The sequence below is a fragment of the Ptychodera flava genome (genome assembly GCF_041260155.1).
Source record: "Ptychodera flava strain L36383 chromosome 3 unlocalized genomic scaffold, AS_Pfla_20210202 Scaffold_25__1_contigs__length_14229661_pilon, whole genome shotgun sequence".
Taxonomy (NCBI): domain Eukaryota; kingdom Metazoa; phylum Hemichordata; class Enteropneusta; family Ptychoderidae; genus Ptychodera; species Ptychodera flava.
In genome coordinates, this window is record NW_027248279.1 from 13,076,900 (window position 1) to 13,101,751 (window position 24,852).

The window sequence follows — 24,852 nt, forward strand, 5'->3', positions numbered from 1 at the left end:
AGAGATAATTGTACATGAAGATTTCTTTTATGGATCATTTCTACAAGTATTACTAGCAGGCTACTTGATTTTCGAACTTGAGAAAAAAAGGCCAATTTTCATTTGCTGACAAGATTTACTGAAAAGTTGGAACGCTCCGGAAAACTCTTTGCTTCCAAGATTATGCTGGAGGAAAGACAGCGCTTATGCACAAACATGTAGTAGCTCGTTATTAATATCGAAATATTCAAAGAGGGTTTAAAACAGTGACTACAAATTTACATTTAAGTCTATATTAATTGCTTAATCTAATTAATGTCTTTCAAAGTGAGTGATGAAAATTGCTGCTAGTATGAATCACAAAAACCTACTCTTAACTTACTTTTATTGCTTGAAAATGTAACTACATTCTAATATATATTTACATTTGGGATAGAGGTTGAAATTCCAACATCCTTCCTGGCAACCCTCTGGATATGGTCGCAATTCTGTTCTCTTTCAGTTTTGCACCATGGCTGCTAGTGATGCATTTGAGGGCAATAAAAGTCAGCGGCAAGATGAAGCACAAACAGAAAGCATGGGAAAAGCACTTGTTATCTTTGATTCTTGGGATACCGAAAAATACGGTCTTCCAGAATTTCACAGAAATCTGTTCAAAGATTTCTGCTCAAGACAAGAGGGAGCGTTGGAAGGTTTCGCTACTGTGCTTGATGTCACTGTTAGTGAAGCACAGGTCAGAGATGCAGGAGAAGCTGGTATAACTTTGATACCGGGTAAAAGACTTGAGTACCTTGATGCTGAAGATGATCCTGTTAACATTCGCTGGCTGCACTGCCACAGAAGTTACTACACAGATCTGCAGAAACTTGAAAACATCAAATACGTCATCGGGTATGCCCCATTCACTGCAGCTGCTGCTGCTAACATCCGCAAGACTCTGTTTCCTGATGCAAAACTTTACCAAATCAACGCACTCCATCCTGATCTTCGAGCGAACGTACCAATAAGAGATCAAAGCAAGCTAGAAGGTAATATGCTTAGAATGGCTGCTGAAGCGGATGCAATGGTGTCCATTGGTCCCAGCATGTATCATTTCTTCAAGAATGCATACAGGGCACTTGAAGAAATAATTCCTCACTTATTACTCTTACCAAAGACTGGAGAGAGGTACAACCAACAGCAAGTAACGGAACCAGATGACATAATACAACTCGTCATACTATCTTATGGTGAAATAAGCTTTAACATCGAGGAAGCACTGAGTGAGTATGATGGAGTAGCAGCAGCTGTTCATGATATTGCATCCAACCTAAAAGGAACGGAAATCAGAAAGGTCACATGGAATATAGCTGGTGTTGCAGAACAATACGCTGAGAATGTAAAGAGATATGCGTACACAAAACTTAAGGGAGCTCCAGTAACAGTGAAAACCAACGCAGATTGTACCATTAATGGTTTGATATCCATGTTGCGTCAGTGTCACGTGTGTCTTCTTCCACAATGTAAGATGGACTATGGATTTTTTGGCTTAGAGAGCATAGCAGTAGGTGTGCCAACCTTCCTGAATGGCAAATCTCAACTTGGTTACTACATTAATGACTTCTTAAAAAATAAAAGAACCCAATGTCTGGTGGAAGGTGATACGGGCTGGAGTGAAAAGATAATGCAAGTAGTCAACAATGCTGCTGAGGAATACAAGCGTGCCAGTACGCTAAAGGATACGTTCACCAAAAGCGGGGAGATAGAGAAGAGCTATGAAAGATTAACTGCTTTGTTTACTGAACAGTTAACAGTTTCAGAAGGTACGTAAGCTAAATTATCAGCAAATCAACTCACAGTTTTTATTAAACTGCGAGCACCTGAAACTGAAATATACAGTGTGAGTTTTTATAATATTTATTAACAATAATTGTCAAAAGAGATGTTGACATTCGCTTTCATTCTAAAAGTTAAATATATGTAGCATGTCTTATATTTTAGTAAGGAACCTGTTTGCTCAATACGGTTATTGTTTACTTTGTCCATTAGGTCTTGATGTTGATATTACCTTGGACGTCCACAATTGTAACCTGCATCGACAAAAACTGATGGATCAGTTAAAGGCGCTGTCAAGACAGCATCCTAATGATGAATCCAGGATTGTGACAATAAAAAGAAGCGTAGAGGAAATAGATGACGCAGTGCAAAGATGTCTAGAGCTGTTTGATGTAAATGCAATGAGAGTAGTTAATGATGACAGCACTGAAGTCAGAAGAATAATCAAAAGGCAAAAGATGGGGCCCCACAATATCAAAAACATAAATAGGAGCTGCCTTGGAATGGTGGTCGATTTCCTTGGTATACTCTACCTCTACAGATTCAAGTCAGCCTGTCACAATGGTAGATTTGCCAAGGCATTTGAACCATTGCTGATAACTGACGAGATGAGAGAGCTGGCTAAGAGATTCAACATTCCACTGAATCTCAAAGCCACCTATGACCAGCAACAGTTTGATGCCATTGACCACTTTTTCTGTCAACGTAAGTTTCAAACAAGGACTGTGACCACATATTAAAGCGCAGTGGTCGTCGCGCTGCGCGTGCGCGATTTTTTTGTTGATAAACATAAAGTTTTGTAAACATAAGTCTTCTCAACTTCAATAGGAGTGAGATGGGAGCAGTCCCCCACTTTGTTAAGGCCTTTGTAAGACTCAACATCATGCAATAGTAAAATATTAAGATCGGAAACGAACTTCAGTGGTGTATTTCTATCTATAAACTCGTTTAGAGCTACGAACATTGGGACACTACACTCAGCACATTATGTCGCTGAGTTTACTACACACAGACACAGTGAACAAAAAGGTTTGATCACGCGCGTTCACGCTGGTTGTACACAATGCTATGGTACAGTACAGTGAAAATACATAACTAAAATGATCAACAGTGCCTATATATGTAGACCAGCAACAAGCGCAATGCCTAACACAAAAGTTACACTCAAGACCATGATCAGCAAGCCAGAGCAGGACACGGGAGATGTTGTTGGGAGACGGTCACCGCGTTGACGTACACGGATATAGAGAATCCGGTCCCACAACGTACCGGCCCGCGACGACTTGGCCCACAACCAACTGTTCTTCACCATGTCTTCTCCTAGAAGACTATTCCTATCCACTATTTCTTACATGGTAAGAAATAGTAAAATGATAGGAAAAAATAGACAAAACGAGCGGGTTTTCGCGGCATTTGGCAGGAAAATTGCACGGCTACACCGTGCATAGACGTATCGAGAGATCCTGTGCCCTGGTCCTGTGCACGGTCATGGCAGTGATCCAACCGCTAGCTGGTGTAGGCCTACCGGTGCTGGGCAAACTTCGTTGTTGTACCTCCTGATTGCCGGGTAGGTCTGAATCCTCTTTCAAGTGAGATAACCCCCACATAACAAGAAGACCTATGAAAGGTCCTTCGCTTGACTTGATACCTGTTCTCGGACCGAAGACACGGCGGACGACCCACTGCGCTTTAAGAGTGCACCAAAACCGTGTCAATGCATGATATTTTGTTCAGATTACTAAATTCGTTAAAAACTAATCTAGGATACATCGATAATGTATGTGTTTGAAAGACCTTAGGTGGTCATGATAATGTTGAAGGCGACATAACTCATCACTGTCAGTAATCTAATTTACCCCTTAGGATATGGTATACCTAATGTGAGTGGTCAGTTTGCTAAACCAGGGGCGCAACTGCATATACCACGTGACAGTGATCTTAATCATGGACGTTTGGTGGAACTACAAGCATTTGGAACAGTGAAAAGAGAAAGCCAGGGGCGAGTGTCAGACATTGATACCATTATGAAGGACAGTGAAGTTGAGCATGATGTCAGTTTGAGTATCACAAATTGATTTTTGTTATGAATGCTTTTATACGTGACATCATTATATGGTGCATAGCATAAACAGTTTAAATCATAATAATCGATAGATTTATCAGAATTTACTCCAACGCATTCCATTGGTGTATATGTCAAACAGACTTACTAAACATTGCTTTGACTAATGGACGGATGGATGCAGTAAATCAAGAGTAAATTATTTCAAGTGCACAAATAAAGAGACTTGTCATTTTACTTTTTGTTCAATTAAAATGAAGCTTTCTGTTAGAATATGTATGACTTTCATTTAATAGCTCATACATGCAACTTTTCATTTTTGACAAATTATTATATTGACATATAATATGAATTTCAAGTTGTCACAAATTGTGCAAAGCCATAAAATCCTTCTCTTTGTCCTGTATTAGTCTAGAGAGCCACACTTCACGGGACCAAGGCGTGAAGAAGCAGTACTTGCAACTGGTGACAAATCTGGAGTAACAGGTTGGACAACATCTTATGCTTCCAGAGTGCCATTTTCAAATACATTTTATGTACGAATGAAAATGAATTACCACTTCACAAAATAATTTTCAATAATAAAAATACATTAACAAAATTCATTCACAAATTTTCGAATAAACCAGGATGTTGGCATCATCAACTTTATTTCATCTATATGAAATCTTTATACATCTACATGCAATTTTATACTTACATTAAACTTTCATCATTATCAGTGTACATTCACTTTTATATGATTGCTCAAAAACATACTGGTATCTCAAAAGGAGGGACTGTGGGTAAATCAATCTCAATTTTTATTGAGAATTAAGTCACCCTCTCACATAAAAATTGTTAGAACACTTGAAAATGAATGTTTTAAAATTGAAAAATATTAAAATTATATTCTTCACTAAAGACACAACTCATAACTGTCTTATCTAAACCTAAAACTGTTTCTGTAGGTGGCTGCATTTATATATAGCTACACAAGCAAGCTTCCATCTTGGACTTGAACTTTACAGCACTGCATTTCTACATATTACAGATACACAATTACTTGCTTTCAAAGCAAACAAAGCCTACAGACTCCTTCCATCAGCTGAGATGTACCTACCTACCATATTCAATGTTGACAACTACACAGCACTGAGAGGAGATCAGTGGGACTTCATACAATTCATGGTTAAGATGACAGAGAAGATTCAACACATCCTATCCACCAGACAGGAGATCTTATCAGTGCTGGGAGTTAGAGAGTTCTTTGTCACTGAGACTGACTGTGAAACACATGATTTGTATGGTAAGGTATAGCTGACTTGGTAAGATATTTGAAAGGTTGCAATCCACTTTATACCTCTGTTAGCTGTAATTCTTGAAATGTTTTGACCTCAAAATGTCTTCTTTTTATATTCTCTTCTGGTTTTCTCTGAATTCTACACTCTGAAGGGATATGGGCTTTTACTGCATTAGGAAACCATTCCTTTGTGAAACATTTGACAAGTAAATTCAAATTTTAAAGGTCATTTTGATTTCCCCCCATTTTTAAAAATTTGTAACATTACAAATGAAAACAGAACGTACAATATCACAGTTGAAAACATTCACCCTATGTATTACATTGGACTACTCTGTGCAGTTTATATGAAGATTTCAGGGCAGATATGCACCGTAAGGGTTTTTGCTTTTCTGCATGGGCTGCAATTTAATGTTTGGGTAAAAATTTAATCACAGTTTATTCTTTATCTTGTTCAAAATTGCATATACAGTCCTAGCAGGTAGTTTATAGTACGTGTATAAACACACCTAAATTAGTACATTTCACAAACTTATTTTAGCTTGAAAGTAGAATCATTACATTGCTAAAAGATAACAGCTAGTGTGGCTTTAATGTTATTTTACACACAATGACTTTAACCATGTCTTCTTTTTGCAGGTCTGGCAGATCAATTTCTCAAACACGGCAGAGCACCACTGTACATCAAATCATCAGCTAAACCCTATAGTCTGAGTGCTAGGAGTTTGATTCCATATAAAGTCAGTCACACACTGGTAGATCAGAAAGGTCAAAGGTCATTAGAGTTAGATCTGACAGACAGGAATGAAGCATTAAAACTTGCACTGACACAAAGGGAAGTAGAAATCGCTAAACTTAGGGAATCTTTATCATCAGTAGAAAATACAGTGAGGCAGCTTAAGAGAGAAAACATAGCAGAGTCTACAGATTGGCAAAATAAACTAGAAACATCTATGCAAGAAAAGAGAAGTCTAGAGTTGCAACTGGAAAATTCTAAGCAGGAAGTCATAACTTTACAGGGTTTGTTAAATACAGAAAAAGAAAATCTTAAAGGAGTAGAAAGGGCATGCACTAAAGCTACCTTAGATTCTAAACAGGTACAAAATAAACTATCAACAGCAAGGCAGGAAAAAAGTATCCTAGAACAACAACTTGAAAATGCAAAAAAGGAATTTGTAAAGCAGCAAAGTGAGCTTGTAGAAGCAAATGAAGAAATAAAAAGTCAATTGATACAACTTGAAAAGGCTAAACAGGGTGAAGAAACAGTACAGGATCTGTATCAAAGAAAGCAGCAAGAACTATCAAAGGCAGATACAATAATAACCAGTCAGATTGTCAGCATTAAAGAATTAGAATCCAAAGTTACCAGTCAGATCGTTAGCATTAAAGAATTAGAATCTAAAGTTAGACAAAGTGATGTGCCTAAAGTAGATAGGGCTACATGTACACCATTATTGCCTGGGAAGATTCTGGAGCAGATTTCAGAAGGCATGTCAATGGGTCTTGACAGTGATGAAGAGAGTGCAAAGAAATCTGATGGAAAGACTGGTGAGATCATGGTTATTATGTAGACATTTATATTACATTTGTATCCCATAGGTGACCTTGGTGGCTGCCTTACAACCACAGCATGCTGCATTAGACAACACTAGAGACTAGAGTGAATTCTAGAGTGAATTAATAAGGGGAGATTCACCACTTTTTATGCAAGAGTTTGGGTTAGTGCCATTTACGGGTCACAAAGTAGAGGTAGAGTCACCAATTTGTGTGCAAGGATATTGAAAAGTTCAACAAATGTTTCAAAACATGGGGCTGAGCAAAACACAAGGAATTTTAAGTGTATTGCATCGTGTCTCAGAGCACAGTAGTTTTGACTCTACTTCTATTGTCAGATCTACATTTTCTATCTAAAAACAAATTTCCATAACTTTCACAGTAAAATACATCTTTTGTAATAAAAACTAATTTCAATCATAAAGCAAGTGTGTCTGTGCAAAAGAAAGTTGTAAACTTCGATTATGAAGTCTTCACCTCATATTCAACGAAACATGCTAAGACCTCCATATTTTGATGAATTTTTGATGTTTCTTTTATCGAGATGTTTCTTTTTTTTGTATGCAATATTGTATTGTATAATTATACAATCAACACATTGTGTATGTTGCAAGCAGCATTAGAGTAGAGTTAATATTCAAACTGCTTATGATATTTGCTTTGCCAACAATATGCTGACTGACTTATACACATGCATGTACAAATTCTGTTGGCAAGTAAAGGCAATGAGTGGCAAATTAGCAGTTTTATTGGGAACATGGTATGCCATGCCTACTAAGGCATGGCATACCATGTCAGTAAGGGGCTGTTAGTGAGGCAGGTTTGTTACTAAATATATTTGCACACAGGCAACATTGGACATTATAACACACCTCATCCGCAGTCTGTGTTCTAATTCGCCAATTGATAGTCACGTGGGATGCGTTCTTTTTGTGCTGATCCACGTAAACGACGTCATCAGGCATCATTTGTTGGAACTGTTGCCTGCCAGGCATCAGTTCCGAAAAATGATGCCCGCTGACGTCAAAAAAACATTGGCGCATGCGCGAACTGGAATGTAAACAAAGATGTCGTCTGCGGACGAGCGAAACGATAGTCGAGAAATTTCTCGGTTTATCCGACTTTCTGAAGAAGAACTGAATGCTCTGGTTTCCAACAAGGACTCGAAACAAACGGAAACGATAATCAAAGGTGCATTGAACGTTTTGCAGAAGTATTGCGACCCTGTCGGGAAAAACGTTTTTTTGCCGAACCACTTCAACATATACATCATTCATGCGACAAGTTTTGTGTATAGTACGTTCTCATGCATGGCTATGGATGAGGTGTGTTATAAAACACATATTGACTGGCCTACGACCTCGGGAAACGGTCTGTTTTTGGGGACTCACAGTCCCTCGGGGTACAGACGTATGCTGTTGCCCTCATGGCAGTCACAGATACAATCAAAGGGCAGACTACATGTATATACACATATTGCATTGTTTTCACTGTCACTCAACAGCAGTATTGAAAATAACGTATGAATGCATTGTTCAGCAGGTGATGGGCATGGATCAGCATCACCTGAATCTGAGATGAAACCAGTAGATGAAGGTGGTGATACTGCATCTGAATTATCAAAGACCGGTTCTGAGTCAGAGACTGGTTCTGAGTCAGAGTCAACTGACATATCAGACAGTGGTTCTGAGTCAGGGATGAGTACACACTACATTGGTGAGATAAGGAAACTTTGGGTAAATATGGAGGTAAGAGTTTGATGTGTATATCAGGCTAAAAGAGTATTTTTACTTCATTGCACTAAGTGAGAGAGTTAGATGTAAGGCTTTGGATAATTCTCCAATTTATTGAGATCAAAGCTCTTGTGAAGGATGAACATGATGCACTTCTCTGGCATTTTGGAATGCAAATGTGACAGTGACAAATTTTCCATACATTTGCACTCAAGAATATAAAACATAGACAGGCAGTGTCCTACATATTCAGTACGCACAGGAAATTGGTGATGGCAGTACAAACAAACAGATGTGCACAAACGCATATTGAAATACATGGATTTCAATATGCATTTGTACTGGTCTCAGTTACCCAGACTGCTCTGCAGGACTCTCTTCTGGCCAACCCTTCAGTCTTGGGAAATCCCATTAAAAACTCTAAGAGCGAGATGACATGACATAGACAAGAGCTATGCACCCTGGGAGCAACTGATCTATGATATAATTATTATCTTCGGACACATGTTCAAGATTATGTACAAATGGCTTTCATAAGTATTGAGTGTGAAATATGACATTTATATCCTGGGTCAGTTGTCTTATACTTGTCTGTAAACTGATCCAATTAAGACATAGAAGTCATACGTTCACACTTACTAAAGATGAATTTCAAAAGTCACGTCTACAGAACCTTGAAGCCATATTATCCATGACTTTGTCTCAAAACATAACTATTATATCACAGATCAGTTTTTCAAGGATGGATGCTCTTGTCTGTGTTGTACCATCTTCCTTCGAGATTTTTGAATGGAATTTCCCCAGACTATGTAGGGGCAGAGCAGTCTGGGTAACTGAGACTACGTTTGCACATGTTCTATTGATTGTAATACTGTATTCAGATTCTGGGCTTAACCCAATTGACATTTCAAAGTCTGATATTCCCTATCACAGAACAGGGTTTGCAATAAGGTTTAATAATAGTCAAAAACACAAGAACTGTTCCATTTCGATGAATAAGTGGGCTTAGAGAAATTGACTGCAATTCAATTTCAAAAAACACTAGAAAAAATACAGAATAATTGGTTTGATGTATGGAATTACTGGGATCACAATTTAACAGAAGTCAAAGTGAAATTAATTTATTGAGTGTGAAAAGTGGTCTCTAGCTCTTACAGGCAGACATTGAAACGAATGATTTCTATTTTTAACTGCACTGTCAAAGTCCAAAAGGAAACTGAAGTTTTGAAAGATGAAAATAAATGTAAATGTGATGGTAGTTGTATGGTTAGAAAAGTGATCAATGACATGTGAAGGTTGAGGTAAGAACTTAGGAAAAAGTATGCTATATATTCTTTTTCAATTGAACTTGAATAATGAAAGTCATTTTGAATGTGCTGGGATAAAACCAATATATTATTGAGGTTTATAGCACTAAATCGTCAATATTTCTACAAGATCACACAATCTAGCCGGCAAATATTTAGCTGTATTCCAAAGGTAACATAATGTCCTCTTACTTGCCAAAAAGTCCTGCACCAATAGTGGGAATACTGTGATAAACCAATTCAATATATATGTAAAAACATGTTTTGTGTATTCATTATTGCCTGGAACTCAACGTTGATAGGATCATTGCAAAGTACAAAGTACAGATTCTGAAACTAATTAAAGTAACTGTTGGTTTGCCAAGATAATTAGTGTTTTCATAAAAAAATATATGAAGTTTGAAAAGTGGCAATATTGCGTATTGTCATTGACTACAATGTATAACTGCATGTATGTAATTGTGATGTTACACATACTCTCAAGGTCTATCTATCAACCAACATTCTACTGCCTTTTTGTGAAGAAGTGTGCCATATGCTTGTTGCCTACCACAAAAGTTTCCATCTGTGAACAAACCAAAGACAAATAATTGAATAGTCAATTGTAGATTGTCTCTTCTATCAATATTCAAACATCAACTCTTTGCTTACAGGTATATCTAGAACATTCCATATCATAAGTAATTAAAATTACCAAAATTTTATAATAACATCACTGACACTTTGCTCCAATGGGATTGAAGGTGAAGGAAATCATACATCAGACACTATCTGCCAAAAACTTTCAGAGAAGAGTATATTTTGGTCAAACATTTGTCCAGAAAAATTCACTTATGCAAATTTCACCATGAGGTTTAGTCAAATCAGAATGAAAAATCCTTGCATGTACGCATAAAAGTCAAAAAAATTTCTGGTAATTGCTTTGGAAGGAAACATTTGTTTGACTGAAAAATTGGAAATTAGCCCTAAAATAAATTTCTTTCATAACTGTTATATCACAGTATCTTCAACATATATTGCAAGTTTCATCAACTTTGGTGAAGTAAAACCATCTATACATCCCTAGTAAGGAAAGTTCACTAAAGATGTAAATAAGCAATCTTCAGCAACTGCCCCATGATTGATTCAATAACATATGTAAGAAGATTCTCATTAGATATGATAATATTATTTTGAGAAAATATGATTTTTGAACAAATAATTATGCAAATTAGTATCAACTATGCAAAAACTAATCAGTACTTGCCAATCTCAAATAAAATGTTACTGCGTTCAGACTGGGAATCTTGGAAACGTTTCTGCAACACTATTTGTGATTTGCAAACACAGGGGACTAATAGTTTGAGTCTGCTTGTGTCCACACACACAAAATTAAGTCTTTGTTTTGATGTTTTAGCAGGCTTAATGCACCCTCTTGAGTTCAAAAGGTGTATATGGCCAAGCGTACAGCATTGTACCAAGATGCCTGACATAACGATGTTGTACTGTCGTACTGTCTGTTGCTGGCAACAACTTCTTTGTAATTCAGTTTTAACGAGTGCCTTTATCTTGCAGTAGCACTGATCAGCTGTTCTGTTTAAACCCTTGTGTAGACCCTTTTCAGCAATATTTTTGTAAACATGGCTGTCGCTACAGATTCTGTTTAGCATTCTCTGTATACTTTCATTTGCCAAGACTGACATCAGCCCAACGTCTGATCTCATTGTCAGACCAGTTATTGCCACGTGATGCAGAGCTCTGTTCGGCAGCAATGACGAAAGGAAATTAAATGTTGTTTGTTGTTGTTATGTTACAAATACCTGTCACGTGAGGGTGTTTTAGATGCCCCTGAAGTGGCTCTGTCTGTCCACATAGCAAGTTGTTGATTGAGTTAATTCTAATACACCGGCTCGGCTTATCTGACATGGTTCAGTAACAGCTGAAAAAGAATTCAGAACACACATTTTAGCCTGGTAGAGCAAGAGAACATCTGACTCAGTACCCTATGAAATTAATATCTGTTTCAACATTCATGTCCACTGTTTTGTAAAATTTGAATTTCCATTGTTAATACATACAAAACTATAATTATAAACAAGTTATCTTGATATTGTGAAGGAAAAGATTTGATCGGAAAATGCAGGGCACTATCTGAGATTTACGGTCAAGAAGATATATGTGACTGAAATGAAAATAGAATAATGTCAAAGAAAATTTTGAAATCTGAATCACTGTTTACGACAAAACTACTCATAGCATGTAAAAATTGAAATAAATATATGATATACTTCACAGCTATGTTTGCAAGATTACTGAAACTGGTGTTGAAACATGCAATTTACTCTCCAGTTTTCATTTACCTTGCAATAGACAAGGGGGTAATGTAATTCAATAAAAAAACATAAAAAATCTCAACACAAACATGACACTTAAGTTTACTGATTCTGACCGATTCTTCATTCTTGTACAACTGACGTGCACTGTACTATGTTTCCATGTGAAGTGAAAACATATTGTGACTTATACAGTCTCAGTACCGGTACCTCTCATGTTAAACATGACAAGAATTTTCTAACCAACACACACACTCTATTTGACTGGTGTAGTATTATCCAAGTTTAACTGAAATTATTGTGTGTGGCAGTCAGAAATATTGCAGTTAAAATTGCCGTCTCAAAGTGGAAAAGGGATTGACGTCGATAACCAACGTGGAAAGTTATTTAGAAAGCACAGTCATGAAAGAAATGCCTTAAGACATGTAATAATTGTTTATGTACAAGAGAAATTTGCTTCAGGTCAACACGTGATCTCAGTTTGTAAAAATCAAGGAGCACCGTGGGTAGCATCACTTTATGCACTGAAATATAGCATCACTTTCTATGCACTGAAATATACACTGAAATGTACAGACCAAATCAGCTATAGCAATAACAACCCTAGATTTTGTCATTGAGCACTTTGCTGCTTAAAGTGAATGTATAAATTAAGGTAGTATGCACCTCAAAAGTGAAAGACTTAAACTTTTGCTCTAACTTTCCTCAAGGAATCTTTCAATCATTCTCTTTCAAAATCAAGAATAAAAATAGGGGTTCACCGTGCAAATTTTGGTACTAGAGAAACAAATTACCAAAGATTTACCGATATTAGAAATTCAAAATGGCCACCATCCCTCTGTGGAGAAAAATAACAATTTTCAAATTTCGAAAAAATAAGCCGGTGAAAAGTTTTCTTTCACCAAGAGCTTTGCCAGATATGAACTGAACATGCTCACGTGTTTCATTATATATTAAAGTTATGTATAAATTTGAACCTTCGCCACATGTTTGCAACTTCATTGAAAGTGTTATGATCAACATAATGAATAATATTCACCACAGATTGATTCTAAAGCCAAGTGTATATCCCCAATCAGGAAAGTTCATTAAAATATGCAAATTGGGAATTGACTGAAATGTTCTCATTAAAATGCAAAAAGTTAGGAATTGGCCGAAGTAAAAATGTTAAATGACTTTCAATAATGTCGTATCATAGTATCTTTAATGTACAAAGCAGTTCGTCAACTTTGGTCTAGTCAAGACAGATAAATATCCTTAATTAGGAAAAATCATTAAATTTGCAAATACGGAATCGGCTAAAATAAAAATTCTTAATGACTTTCAATGTTGTATCATAGTATCTTTAATGTACATACCAAGTTTCATCAAATTTGGTATAGTCAATACAGATAAATATCCCTAATTAGGAAAGTTCATTAAATATGCAAATTAGGAATTGGCTGAAGTAAAAAAGTTTCATAATTATCAATAATGTTGTTTTATAGTATCTTCAATATTATGTAGCAAGATTCATCAACCTCAGTCGAGTCAATTCAGATATATATCCCTGATTTGTGAAGTTCATTAAATATGTAAATAGGGATTGGCTGAAGTAAAACTGATTAATGATTTTCAATAATGTTATATCATAGTGTCTTCAATGTACATAGCAAGTTTCATCAATTTTGGTCAAGTCAATTCAAATAAATATCCCTAATTTCAAAAGTTCATTAAATATGCAAATTAAGAGTTTGACGAAATAAAAATGCGTAATGACTTTCAATAATGTTAAATCATAGTATCTTCAATATACATACCAAGTTTTGTCAATTTTGATCAAGTCAAATCAGATATATATCCCTAATGAGGAAAGTTCATTAAATATGCAAATTATCCATTATCTTTTATGTCACCCCTTCATCCCTTTCACAGCTGATATATCTTGGTGTGATCAACATTTGTAATAAATCTTATCAAATTGTGTGCAGTCGTTGTCAATATATAGGTGTTTTTTTCTAAAATCATTAATTATGCAAATGAGCAAAAAGTTAGCAAGCCACACCCACCAAAAACTAATCAGTTCTTGCCATTTGCATACTGAATCTATGTACCAGATTTGATTCTGATCTGATGAACCGTTTTTGAGATATTGAGTACACAGACAAACAGATAGACAGACAGACAGACAGACAGACATTGCTGCGACATATGCTCACGTGTGTCAACACGTGAGCAAAAAATGAATCCCCACATGTGGTATATCAGAAGAGAATTGTAAAACTTTGAGATTCCGAATGTCTGTCCCCGAGGTGCGTTCTAAGAGTCGAGTTCTCTACACTGAAAGAGTACGAATCAGTAAGAGCCAGAGAGTCCATGAAGTATCAACAAACTCGGAGAGCCAACACTGTAACCTTTGACCCCAACAAGTGATGTAAGCTTTGTGTTGTGCTACCTTCATGGTGTAGCAAAGCCATTGACCATTGGTACTACAAAACTGTATCTGGAAATTAAACCACTTTTGAAATAATTTTTCCTCACTTTAAACATAGGATTAATCATTAGCAAAAACTTCTGACATGCCTTTCCCTTTGAATGTGCCAAAAAGTCCTTCAATATGGATCTTCAATATAAATTTGGCAAATAAGGGGGAAACAAAGTGACACTACCCAACAAATTTGAAACTTTTTTCTCTAAAAAAAATGATTCAATTCAGAAGAAACTCCAGACTCTCCAACTGCATTAGTTCCAGTCCTAGTTTATACATTATGCATATATATTATATTTAAGTAATAGATATATATATATATATATATATATATATATATATATATATATATATATATATATATATATATATATATATATATATATATAAAGTGTGGTTGTGTGTTTGCTATTTACAATTTAAATAAATGCCATACCTCAGACAGAATATTTCTGCATGGATATGAGTATATTTTTCCCAACAGATAAAAGTGAAATTCAAAGAATGTTGTTCATGAATTGCACACTCTGCCGCTCCACTTGGCATATCTTCATATTGGAAAACATCTTCCGGGATATCTACACAGTCTGCACACCATTCCTTGCATCCATCATATTATGCAGGTTGTCTGCAAATACAATAAACACCATATTGAATTACCTCAGGTTTCCTTTGTCTATTTGTCTACATTTTGGAAATGGGTCAAAATATGTTTAGTTTTATTTCCAAAACAATTATGTAGGTAGTTCCTCATCAGTGTATGATGAAACAGTGAATGGATGTTTCTGAAAGAGAGACTGTGAAAGCAATATTTCAAACAAGCCACAATCTGTACCTCCCTCTGGTTACTGTACTGGAATAAGCCTGACAGACTTGCCTTGAATCTGTAAGACTGAATAAACCTGGCATAAAAATGACTTAGATATAGTGTGATTAGTACATCACAATGATTGACAGTATCCCTCTCATAGTCTATAGTTGATACAGTTACGTACAATATAGGACATCTATCCTGTTACCTATTGAAAGAAATAAACATTCACTTAATACAGTTGACTTGAAGTCAGCTATTTCAGGAAACTCTCCAGCTGGTGACTTCTGTGCTGCTTGACTAACAGCATCATTGAATTGATCACCGTTTGAAATTGGTTTTGAATTGTCACCACTGAATTTTTCCAGTGTATTCTTACTCAGTTCTGGTGAATGAAATCCAGTGACCAATGTAACAGTGTGACTGTAGTCAAAAGACATTATGTTAATTTTCTTTGTCTTGGTGATATTTCTGTGCTTCATGGACATATTCAAGTTTCCAGATTTGCCATTTTTGCCTTCCTTACATCATATTGATTTGTCTACTTGGAAAAGTACAGTTATTGGCACCCTAAAAGCTCCCTGACATTCTCACTGTAAGTACGAAAATCTTTGCTAACTTTCTCAGGTAGAGTCACCTTCACTTCTGGCTTACCAGACTAAGTAAGCCTGGTGATAGTGATACCATTGTTCTGTCAGTTAATACATTTCATTCCACTGTTGACAATTCCCTGCAAATTAAAGTCCAACAAACCTGTACCATGTTGGTAAAGGTAAAGACCATCCCTTGCTAACAGTTTCTGGACAAATTCCCTGCAGAAATGATAAAGTGAATAAAAAAGGCTAAGATCTTTCCTAAATCCTGCAAGAGATGGCTGAGAGGTATAAAATCATAATAAACCCTTTCTAGGAAATTTGACTGAAGATGGGTGTATACAATGCTAGCTCTGCTCAATGCAACAGACTGTATCTACACTTTCAGCTCACACACAAAATCAATTATACATTGCTATAGGTATTGAAAAATGGGCAAGTCATTAAGAAATTGTGTGAATTCATGTCAATGACAGTTTATCAAGTGGTTCATTTAATCCCATCATATACAGGCTGTGGTTATTATAAACACTTTTCATCTGATGATACCTCCCACTCATACAAACACATGTTGCTATCTGTCAAATTCAAATGTACTTGCGACATGTTTGATATGTTTGACAGTTCAGTAACTTAAAGCCGCAATATTACAGCAATAACAAAATAGAGAAGTAAACAGCTTTACTTTCATTTTCCATTTTGCTTGTCTTCACCTTTGTAACAACCACATTAGGTCAAAGGTCATTTTGTTAAAGGTCAAGGAGACCATAGTCAGTAAAGCCCAAGTTCAACTTCAAGAGTCTTTATTCCGTAAGTATACCAGGGTAGAAAGTTTCCAGCCAGTAACTGACATGACACTGGTAAATGACTTTCCAAAGCGAACGTATAAAATGCCAACAAAGGCAAACGAAAATAGATGAATTGGATTTCATCTGCACATTGCATGCAGTGTACGACAAGATAGATGGCTGTACCTGCATTCCATCGTTGATGCCACACATCTCCCGGGCCACACCATACTACGAAAAAATCTCCTGCAACTTTGTTCATTCTATCGTGCCAATGGCTGAGTAAAACATTCTGCGAAGCTTGAGTTATTTAAGTTTGCTAAAATCATGTAAAGTTTGGCAGAAAGAGTCCCACTTGTCAATAGCCAACTTTTGTCTATTGACTTTTATTTTCCCAAAGTTACCTTTGACCCAGCAATCCAGGATGGCATATGGAACGAGAGATGGTTGTATTGCCAAAACTTTAAGTTAAGGCTAAAATATTCCATAAAATAAATACATACATACCAAATTTGCCATTATTTCACCCAAAATTTCAGAGATTAATCTCTAAAATTTTGGGTGTAATATTGCAAATTTGGTGAAAAAATAAATAATTCGATTTAGTAGCACATTTTTTCATTAAAATTACACACAGTCTTTTCAGTTCAAAGTTTTACTTTTGTGTTATTTTACGATGAAAATGTGAAAATTTAGAAAATCAGGCATGGTGACCCCATCTTTTTTCTTTAATATTTGATTATAGTCATATATGCTACAGTTCTAAAATTCCTGATACTTTCAAGTCTCCTGGTCTTCCATATCATGTGTTGCTCTCTGGCCTGATCTTATGTACAAGTCTATTTCACTGTCATTTGCCTCATATGACCCAAACTTTTCATGAACCGCATCAAAGTCAGAGCTTTCTCGGTCACTGCCAGTATGCAGTGCACTGCATTTGACACCATTTTTGATCAGTTTATACAACAATGTTCTTGTTCTACTTCCCAGCATGTTGAATTATCCAGTATTCAGCTTGACAACACAGCCTGTGTATGTGTACCATGCATTTGTATCACTGACAACTGACTGTCAGTCTGGATTGTAAATCATTTATCACCTAATACATATTATATTAATCAGACTTTGTCGACAAACTGAATTGTGTGTTTCAGCATGCTGTAGGGAGTCAGCAAGAAACTGTAATTGATATATTGCACAGAAATATTTAAAAATTATCAGTTCCAGCTTCTGCCCCGCTAACTAGGCTCATGTGCTTTGATTTTTTACAAAAAATCATACACGCTTAGACAAAGTCATGAAAAATGTGACAAAAATGTTCTATGTTTTGTTTAATTATTACTAATATTACAACAATTTGATGATGACATTAAAATGTTTTATTTCATGCCTCGATGTGAGTGCAAATCTGTGCATTGACTTGAATAGGAACATCCAGGGAGTTAGCGGGCCAATGAATGATGTACAGTACTGGCTGGTTTCCATGGTTACCCGGTCCAGTCAAGCACTAGACACTTAACACTAGATTAAAATATCAATGCACGCACTCCTATTTTGACATTCGTGAAAATCTGTTTGATGCTGGTCGATAATGGTAAAATTGTCTGAGAATGCCTGTATGTAACCAATGTCATATAGTGTTAACTGTGAAAGGCATGTAATGAAAATATTATTGCCTGAATACATGGGTTTATGTACCCTCGCAGCAGGAGACAATTTGCCCCTCTGGCAGCGGGCAAATTTGTCACCTGCTCTCGGGCACATAAACCCATGTATTCAGGCAATAATATATAATATTTCATTCAAAAAATTTTCTGGTCCCCCATTGCCAGAGCTAAACTTTCAAGTCCCCATCTGCTACCCCAAAAAATTTCATATACCCCCTGAATTCCTCCAGGCCCCCCCCCAACCATTTTTGTGAATGCAGCCAAAGATACAAACAACCCTAAAAAAAGGAATTTCAGTGTCATAATTGATTTGGCATTTGACATTGTGCATAATGTCAACAAAGTTATATTCATTGAAGACATGTACACTGTATGACGGAAGAAATGTTCCCTAAATATAATTTTACACATTACCACTGATCTGAATTGCTGATGCTCTTACACACTAATTTTTAAAAACTTTGATTCAGTTTCTTTATTTATTCAAGTTTTTCACACAATGCTGGAGAATATTATTATTATAAATTGACAGGGCATAAAGATTCAGTTTTTGGAATGACCTGCCACCAATTTTTAAGTTTAACTTGTGAAATTATAAAGTGTTGACAGCCATAAAGAACAATTCTGAATTGTCTGTACTTAGCTACACAGAAAACTGAGTTAATGAAAAGTTAGTGAAAAGTCCTATACCGGTACAACAGTAAGTCACAGCAGCAGTATGCTATTATGGTTTTGGTAGAATTTTGTCATGAATAATTGCTCCATTTTACCGTCAGTTATAAATAAAAATAAAGTGATAGGCATGCCAAGATTGATTAAACATTACAGGTTGAGAAAGGAAATTTGATGATCACTGTGACATAGTTCTCTAAGTGCAACTGAGTAACTTTTTCTGTGACTTTTTATTTGCATTTCCAGTGCCAAGTGTAATTTGCTACTCCTATTGTTTTCAGTGAGCCCCTGCTAATATTATATAGGGCTCAGCCCTTGGTGTCGCGCCAGGGTTATTAAAGATTGGCAATGTTATTTGTATTGATTCATGATAAACTGTAATTGTTACTTCATAAACGTTTATATGACAACTATGCCCAGTTTCCCTCTGATGAAAGCAGTTCATGTACGTACACGACGTCAAACCCTGCAGCAGGGCAGGTATTTTGTGGAGGGACCGTGATTTTCTGTAGCGTGTAAAAATTTTGGACAAAAATTGGCAATTTTTACAATGATAACAGCCTATTGCGATTAGCAAGGGACGTATTATGCAATCGTTATCATTGCAATGGTAACCGCACTGCCCACCTTCCACTTGCAAGCTGAAATATAGCATTCCGTCTAAAAACTGGCAATTAATGAATCTAATTATTGACACAGGGGGTGCTCTTCTATAATTCAATCCCAGCATTCTTTTGCGTATGCCACCGTTCATATGCCACGACAGTTTTCTCCCTTTATCTATATTAACGATATTTTGTATCAGCGACAAGGTGCATAATAACATTTACTGGCTAATAAAAGAGGTATATTTTTATAAAGGCATGTTATATAATAGTAATTTGTTTCGTTTTTGTTTATTTACGAGTACTCCAAAAAAACATGGCGGCGCCAATGAAAGAAGGGTACACTTCCGGTTACTCGCATAGTATATTATGAATAAGCGCATGCGTAGTCAGTAAGCCGCTGGTGCGACTATTAAAGGGTTCCAACAATAAATAAATAAATAAATAAATAAATAAATAAATAAATAAAGTGCATATTAAAATATGAAGTATGTGCTCTTGTAGTAATTCTTTACACAGAACCACTAAATAATGAAAAAAAAATCACAATTGCGTCTGATTTGCACGGCAAAAACGAAATAATATAATTGCACTAGTCAATTTGTATTAATTTCTGCATAATTTTCCAGCCATTGTTTGTGTCATAACCATAACAGGTCTATCCTTCTGTTTCTGATTCCCTGTATGTTGCTGTGTTGTCATAGATCTGAAATATTGGAACACAGACTCAGATAAAATCAGCATATTGTCTCAAAATCTTGACACTATGATTTTGCAAATTTGTCATAAAACATAAACACCTACCCTACAGGACTGGTCTTGCTTACTCGGCACTTGATAGGCTAACAGCGCCCTCTATCATTTGGTTATTGTAACATCAAGGTGTTTGCAGTCTGTTCCTAAATTAAAATAAAACAAAAAGGTTAAAGTCTAAGGAATCAACGTAACATAAATGAAGTCAATCTTTTACACTTACAAGAGTGAGAGACACTTTAACAGACAGTAGCTGTAACTTTTGATGTTTTTTTTTCAGTTTTGTTTTGTACATCAATCGTCACTTCTTGTGCCACACCCTAATGCATGTTAAAACACCAACATTTTAACAATTTGCCAACTCAGAATCAATGGACATGTAAAATGCACTGTGTCTGTTCAAATAAGAATTCCAGACTGGAGTGGAATTCAAAAATTAACAATAAAATAATATTTTGAAGTTCACTCATGTACAAGCTGAGTTGACATGCAGAATACTGTGTATCTCAACATGTCTCTCGGAGGAGAACAATCAGACTTTAACTTTGTCTTAACTAAATCACTCACCAAAAAGTCAGGTGAAGTCATTCTATCAGCTGAGTTGAGGTGTGGAATACCGTGTATCTCAACATGTTTTTTGGAGATGAACAATAAGACTATAGATAACTTTAACCTTCTCAGGCATAAATCCCTAACCAAAAGGACAGGCAAAGTCACCAACAGTTTCAGCTACTGGCCCTTTTAATACAAATACATCAAAATGTATTTATTTATTTATTTATTTATTTATTTATTTATTTATTTGTTTATTTATTTATTTATTTACAATGACATGAAAGCATAAAACACAATCCATAAGATTAGGATTATTGGTAAAAGTATAGTTGGTATTTAGCTTTGAAAAACATCAAAGCTCAAAATAAACATCAAAACAGTAAACACAATGTCATTTGTCTTCAATACACATCTATTGTAACAGTGCATGCTAAACTACACTCATAACAGGGGGTGCAACAGTCAATACAGGCTAGAAATCAATACACATCATGTTTCAAGAATAACTTTGCTGAGCTGAAGTTTTCAATATGAACTGTCATTCCAGTCAATTCATGCTAAATTCTGCTACTTTAACTAAACTCATAACAAGAGCTTGATGTATATCATGTTCAAAATTGACTGAGCTATCAAGTTTTCAATATGAGCTGTCATTCCAGCAGAAATTTAATTCATCTCATGATAGTGTGATTGCATATTGAATACATTCATAATTCGCCAAGAGAGATAATACTACAAGTTTAACTCTGGCTGTCCAAAGTGCAAATTTGAGTCCTGCAAGCTTTAATTTATACTGTAGTGTATCCTGAGATGGGAGCCTCACTCTGTGGACTTTCAAACTAGATCTGTGTCATCACAAATCTTAATTTTGTATGTACATGCCGCTATGCAGGATATTTAGTCAAATTGCTACATTATACAAAAATTCAACTTCTTGTAAAATCAATGTCAAGTACAGAAGAACAATACACTGAATTGATGAGTTCTATGATTGACCTGAATAACAAAGAACTGATGTCAGATTTAAACTGAGATGTTTTTTAGAATACAAGTCAGACTGATCATTGTGATTCCTTTGATGTACATGCTGTGTTGGTATTTCTCAACTGCCAAGATAATCTCAAACAACAATTTTTAAAACATAAAGTTTTGAGAGAAAACCAGATTCATTCCCAGTTGTCATGAATTTTGTTAACATTGATAGGATATTTCTGTACTGCAAAATGTTTTGCAAAGAATTACAATATTACAGACAAGGTAGCTGCCAATCTGAAAATCATTATAAATATTGTCTGATGAAGCAAAAATATTTTGACAACGCCAAATTGGTAATGGAGGTCAAAATAAGTGTGAAAATGAAGGTTATGTATACAGATAATAAACCTGAGGTAAACCAAACTAAAATTTTCACTGACCCACCAAAGTACTTTCAGTGGTCTGACACCACATTCAGTACATATCCTGTATTTCTTCGTATGTGTGCTTTTAAAAAATGAACTCATACATAATACAAGACACATAATTATGAAAGGTTGCAAGGGCTGCTCATTGAAGATTTGAAATTCCAAGTGAATGCCATTTTATAGGGCCATGGGTAAAAATCTATAAATAATATTTTTCCATCGTCATGATCCCAAAGACTTTGACAAAGACCATCGCAGAAAACATTTAAAATTTTGACTGTGAAGCCTGAGATACAATGCTTGGTCAGAGTTTTAAAATAAGATGTCCCTTACTGTGACGAAGAAGTTAAAAAAACTCAATAAAACAAAGAAATGAGAATACTTCAAATTGCAAAGATGAATTTCAATTTTTGGTTTGGTCATTGTACTATGTACAACTTGCACTTTGCCCATACATTATGTTCAATTATTCTTTTTTACAGTTAAGAGAGCAATGTTTTGAATCAAGAAGGAAAATACATAAAATAATTTTAAATTCACGGTTCCTCTCTATGTGACTCAACAAAAATAAGGCACTAAAATTCAATTCTCTATTGACATTTTTATGTTTTCTTTTGAAATGAATACACAAAAATTATAGACCAATAATAAATCATAAAATGGTTTGGTTTGAGTTTGTGACTCTGAGAAGCATACTAAAATACACTTTGAGCAAACTCCACACATTTTAAAATGTAAGTATTTTCAAATAGTGTTATGATTTCAACAAAACCAAAGACTGACCACAGTTGACATAATAGGCTTCATCAAAGAATATCCCTGTATGACAACTAAGTGAAACAATAAACTTTATATTTACTGTCATGGTAAAATTGCAATGATAAACTCCCCAAAAGAAGTGAAAACCTACCTGTAATAGTTTTGCTTACATTGAGGTTGACATTAAAATTGTCCTGTTCTTCACAGGTAAAATGGCAGTAACATTTTAATAAATTATGGATATAATCTTTCACTCCTGTCATACAGAAAAAAATCTTAACAACAATAATTTCAAAAAATAGAGAAGTGAAAACTTACCTGCAGTATTGTTTACATTTAGATTGACCTTTGACCTCTTTGTTACTCCTCAGGTTCTGAGTGGACATTGCAGGTATTGGGCAGTGAGGAGTCTGGTACAGAGCCAGGACAGTTTAATCATCCAAAGGGTCTGGCATGGCATGGAGATCAGCTTGTGATCTGTGACACAGAAAACCATCGCATACAAATACTCAATAAGAATAAGGTGGTCATAGAAATTATCAGATTTGATGGTCAGTTTAACAAAGAATTCAGGCCGTATGCTGTGGCCATATCCCCTGATGGTCACTTCTTTATCACTGACATCGGTAATAACCAAATAATTATTTGTGACCAAAATAAAAAAATTATTCAAATTATTCCCCAAAGTGCAGACATTGAGGTTAGGAGCATTACTGTAATGGCAGCATTTATTTTTGTCACTGACAGCAAAGGTAAAAGTTTGATCAAATACAACATCAAAGATGGAAAACTTGTTGCAAGAGTCAGTGATCAATTCAGTAATCCACACTCTGTAATGGCTACTAGCAACAACCATCTCTTAGTGTCAGACTACAACAAATATGTCATTTATGTTTTAGATTCTGATTTGAATTTTCTGAATTCATATCGCAATGATAGGTTACAGTATCCACAAGGCTTGGATGTCGATTCACACGGCAATATTTATATTGTACAACAGCTAGTACTGGCATTGTAAAACTGAGATCTGATGGACAATTGGATTGTGTATTATTTGAAGGTTTTGTGTATTACCCAGAGTTCATTGCAGTCAATGATGACATCACAACAACAATTGCTACCACAGGTGGAAGTCGTGGCCGTATCCGTCCGACCACCAAATCGTTGTATTCTCAGTATCAACATAGATATGCATTACAATCTCATCAAAATATCACCATTTTTAACACATTTTTCACATCCTACACCCCAAGTTTGGACTAAAAATCTCTTGTACTCAACTCGACACAGAACTTCATGTGCATCCGGATCAGAATTGTGAAAATTTTGGTGAAAAATTCAGGAATTTTTTGAAAATGCATTGAAAGCAATGGACGGTCTGCATCGGTGACGTCATCGATTGTTTTGTTGACTTCAAGTAAAGTAGGTCAGTAGGTTTTCTCCATTTTTCTCAAAATCCAGAAGTTTTAGACATCAAGTGTGGGCTAAAAATTTCTTGTTCACAACTCGATGGACACGTTTATGGTGGTTGAAAACCAAGTTTTAAAATTTTGGGTGAAAAATTTCTGACATTTCATAAATGCATTGATTGCAATGAGCAGTTTGAATTGGTGACGTCACTGGAATGCCAAGTAAAGTTGGTCATGATAAGAATTTCTCAATTTTTGGTAGAATTACAAGATTTAGACATCAAGTGTGGGCTAAAATTTTGTTGTGTATGAGTCGCTAGACTTGT

At 35.6% G+C, this 24,852-nt stretch overlaps 2 protein-coding genes and 1 long non-coding RNA gene across 3 annotated transcripts in view; 2 read left to right on the forward strand and 1 right to left on the reverse strand.

The window, feature by feature from the left end:
- Positions 1-24,852, forward strand: part of LOC139125442 (fibroblast growth factor receptor-like) — a 108,223-nt gene that overhangs the window by 46,172 nt on the left and 37,199 nt on the right. The gene's annotated exons all lie outside the window — the stretch shown is intronic.
- Positions 486-8,573, forward strand: LOC139125612 (myosin-3-like). The gene is made up of 7 exons (XM_070691708.1): positions 486-1,781; positions 2,008-2,499; positions 3,658-3,845; positions 4,267-4,342; positions 4,890-5,144; positions 5,778-6,686; positions 8,235-8,573. The coding sequence occupies exons 1-7, from the start codon at positions 491-493 to the stop codon at positions 8,450-8,452; spliced, it is 3,429 nt and encodes a 1,142-aa protein (XP_070547809.1). The 5' UTR covers positions 486-490; the 3' UTR covers positions 8,453-8,573.
- Positions 9,049-23,961, reverse strand: LOC139125617 (uncharacterized). Its single transcript, XR_011550301.1, has 5 exons — positions 23,436-23,961; positions 20,452-20,546; positions 14,948-15,139; positions 11,532-11,650; positions 9,049-10,297 (listed from the first exon to the last, which is right to left on the reverse strand). It is a non-coding gene; the product is annotated as an uncharacterized lncRNA (long non-coding RNA).

Bases quoted from the DNA above. Each gene is read 5' to 3' on its own strand.
- LOC139125612 (XM_070691708.1), top strand. From the start codon at position 491: ATGGCTGCTAGTGATGCATTTGAGGGCAATAAAAGTCAGCGGCAAGAT. The intron at 2,500-3,657 runs GTAAGTTTCAAA...TTTACCCCTTAG, and splicing joins TGACCACTTTTTCTGTCAAC to GATATGGTATACCTAATGTG. The intron at 3,846-4,266 runs GTCAGTTTGAGT...GTCCTGTATTAG, and splicing joins ACAGTGAAGTTGAGCATGAT to TCTAGAGAGCCACACTTCAC.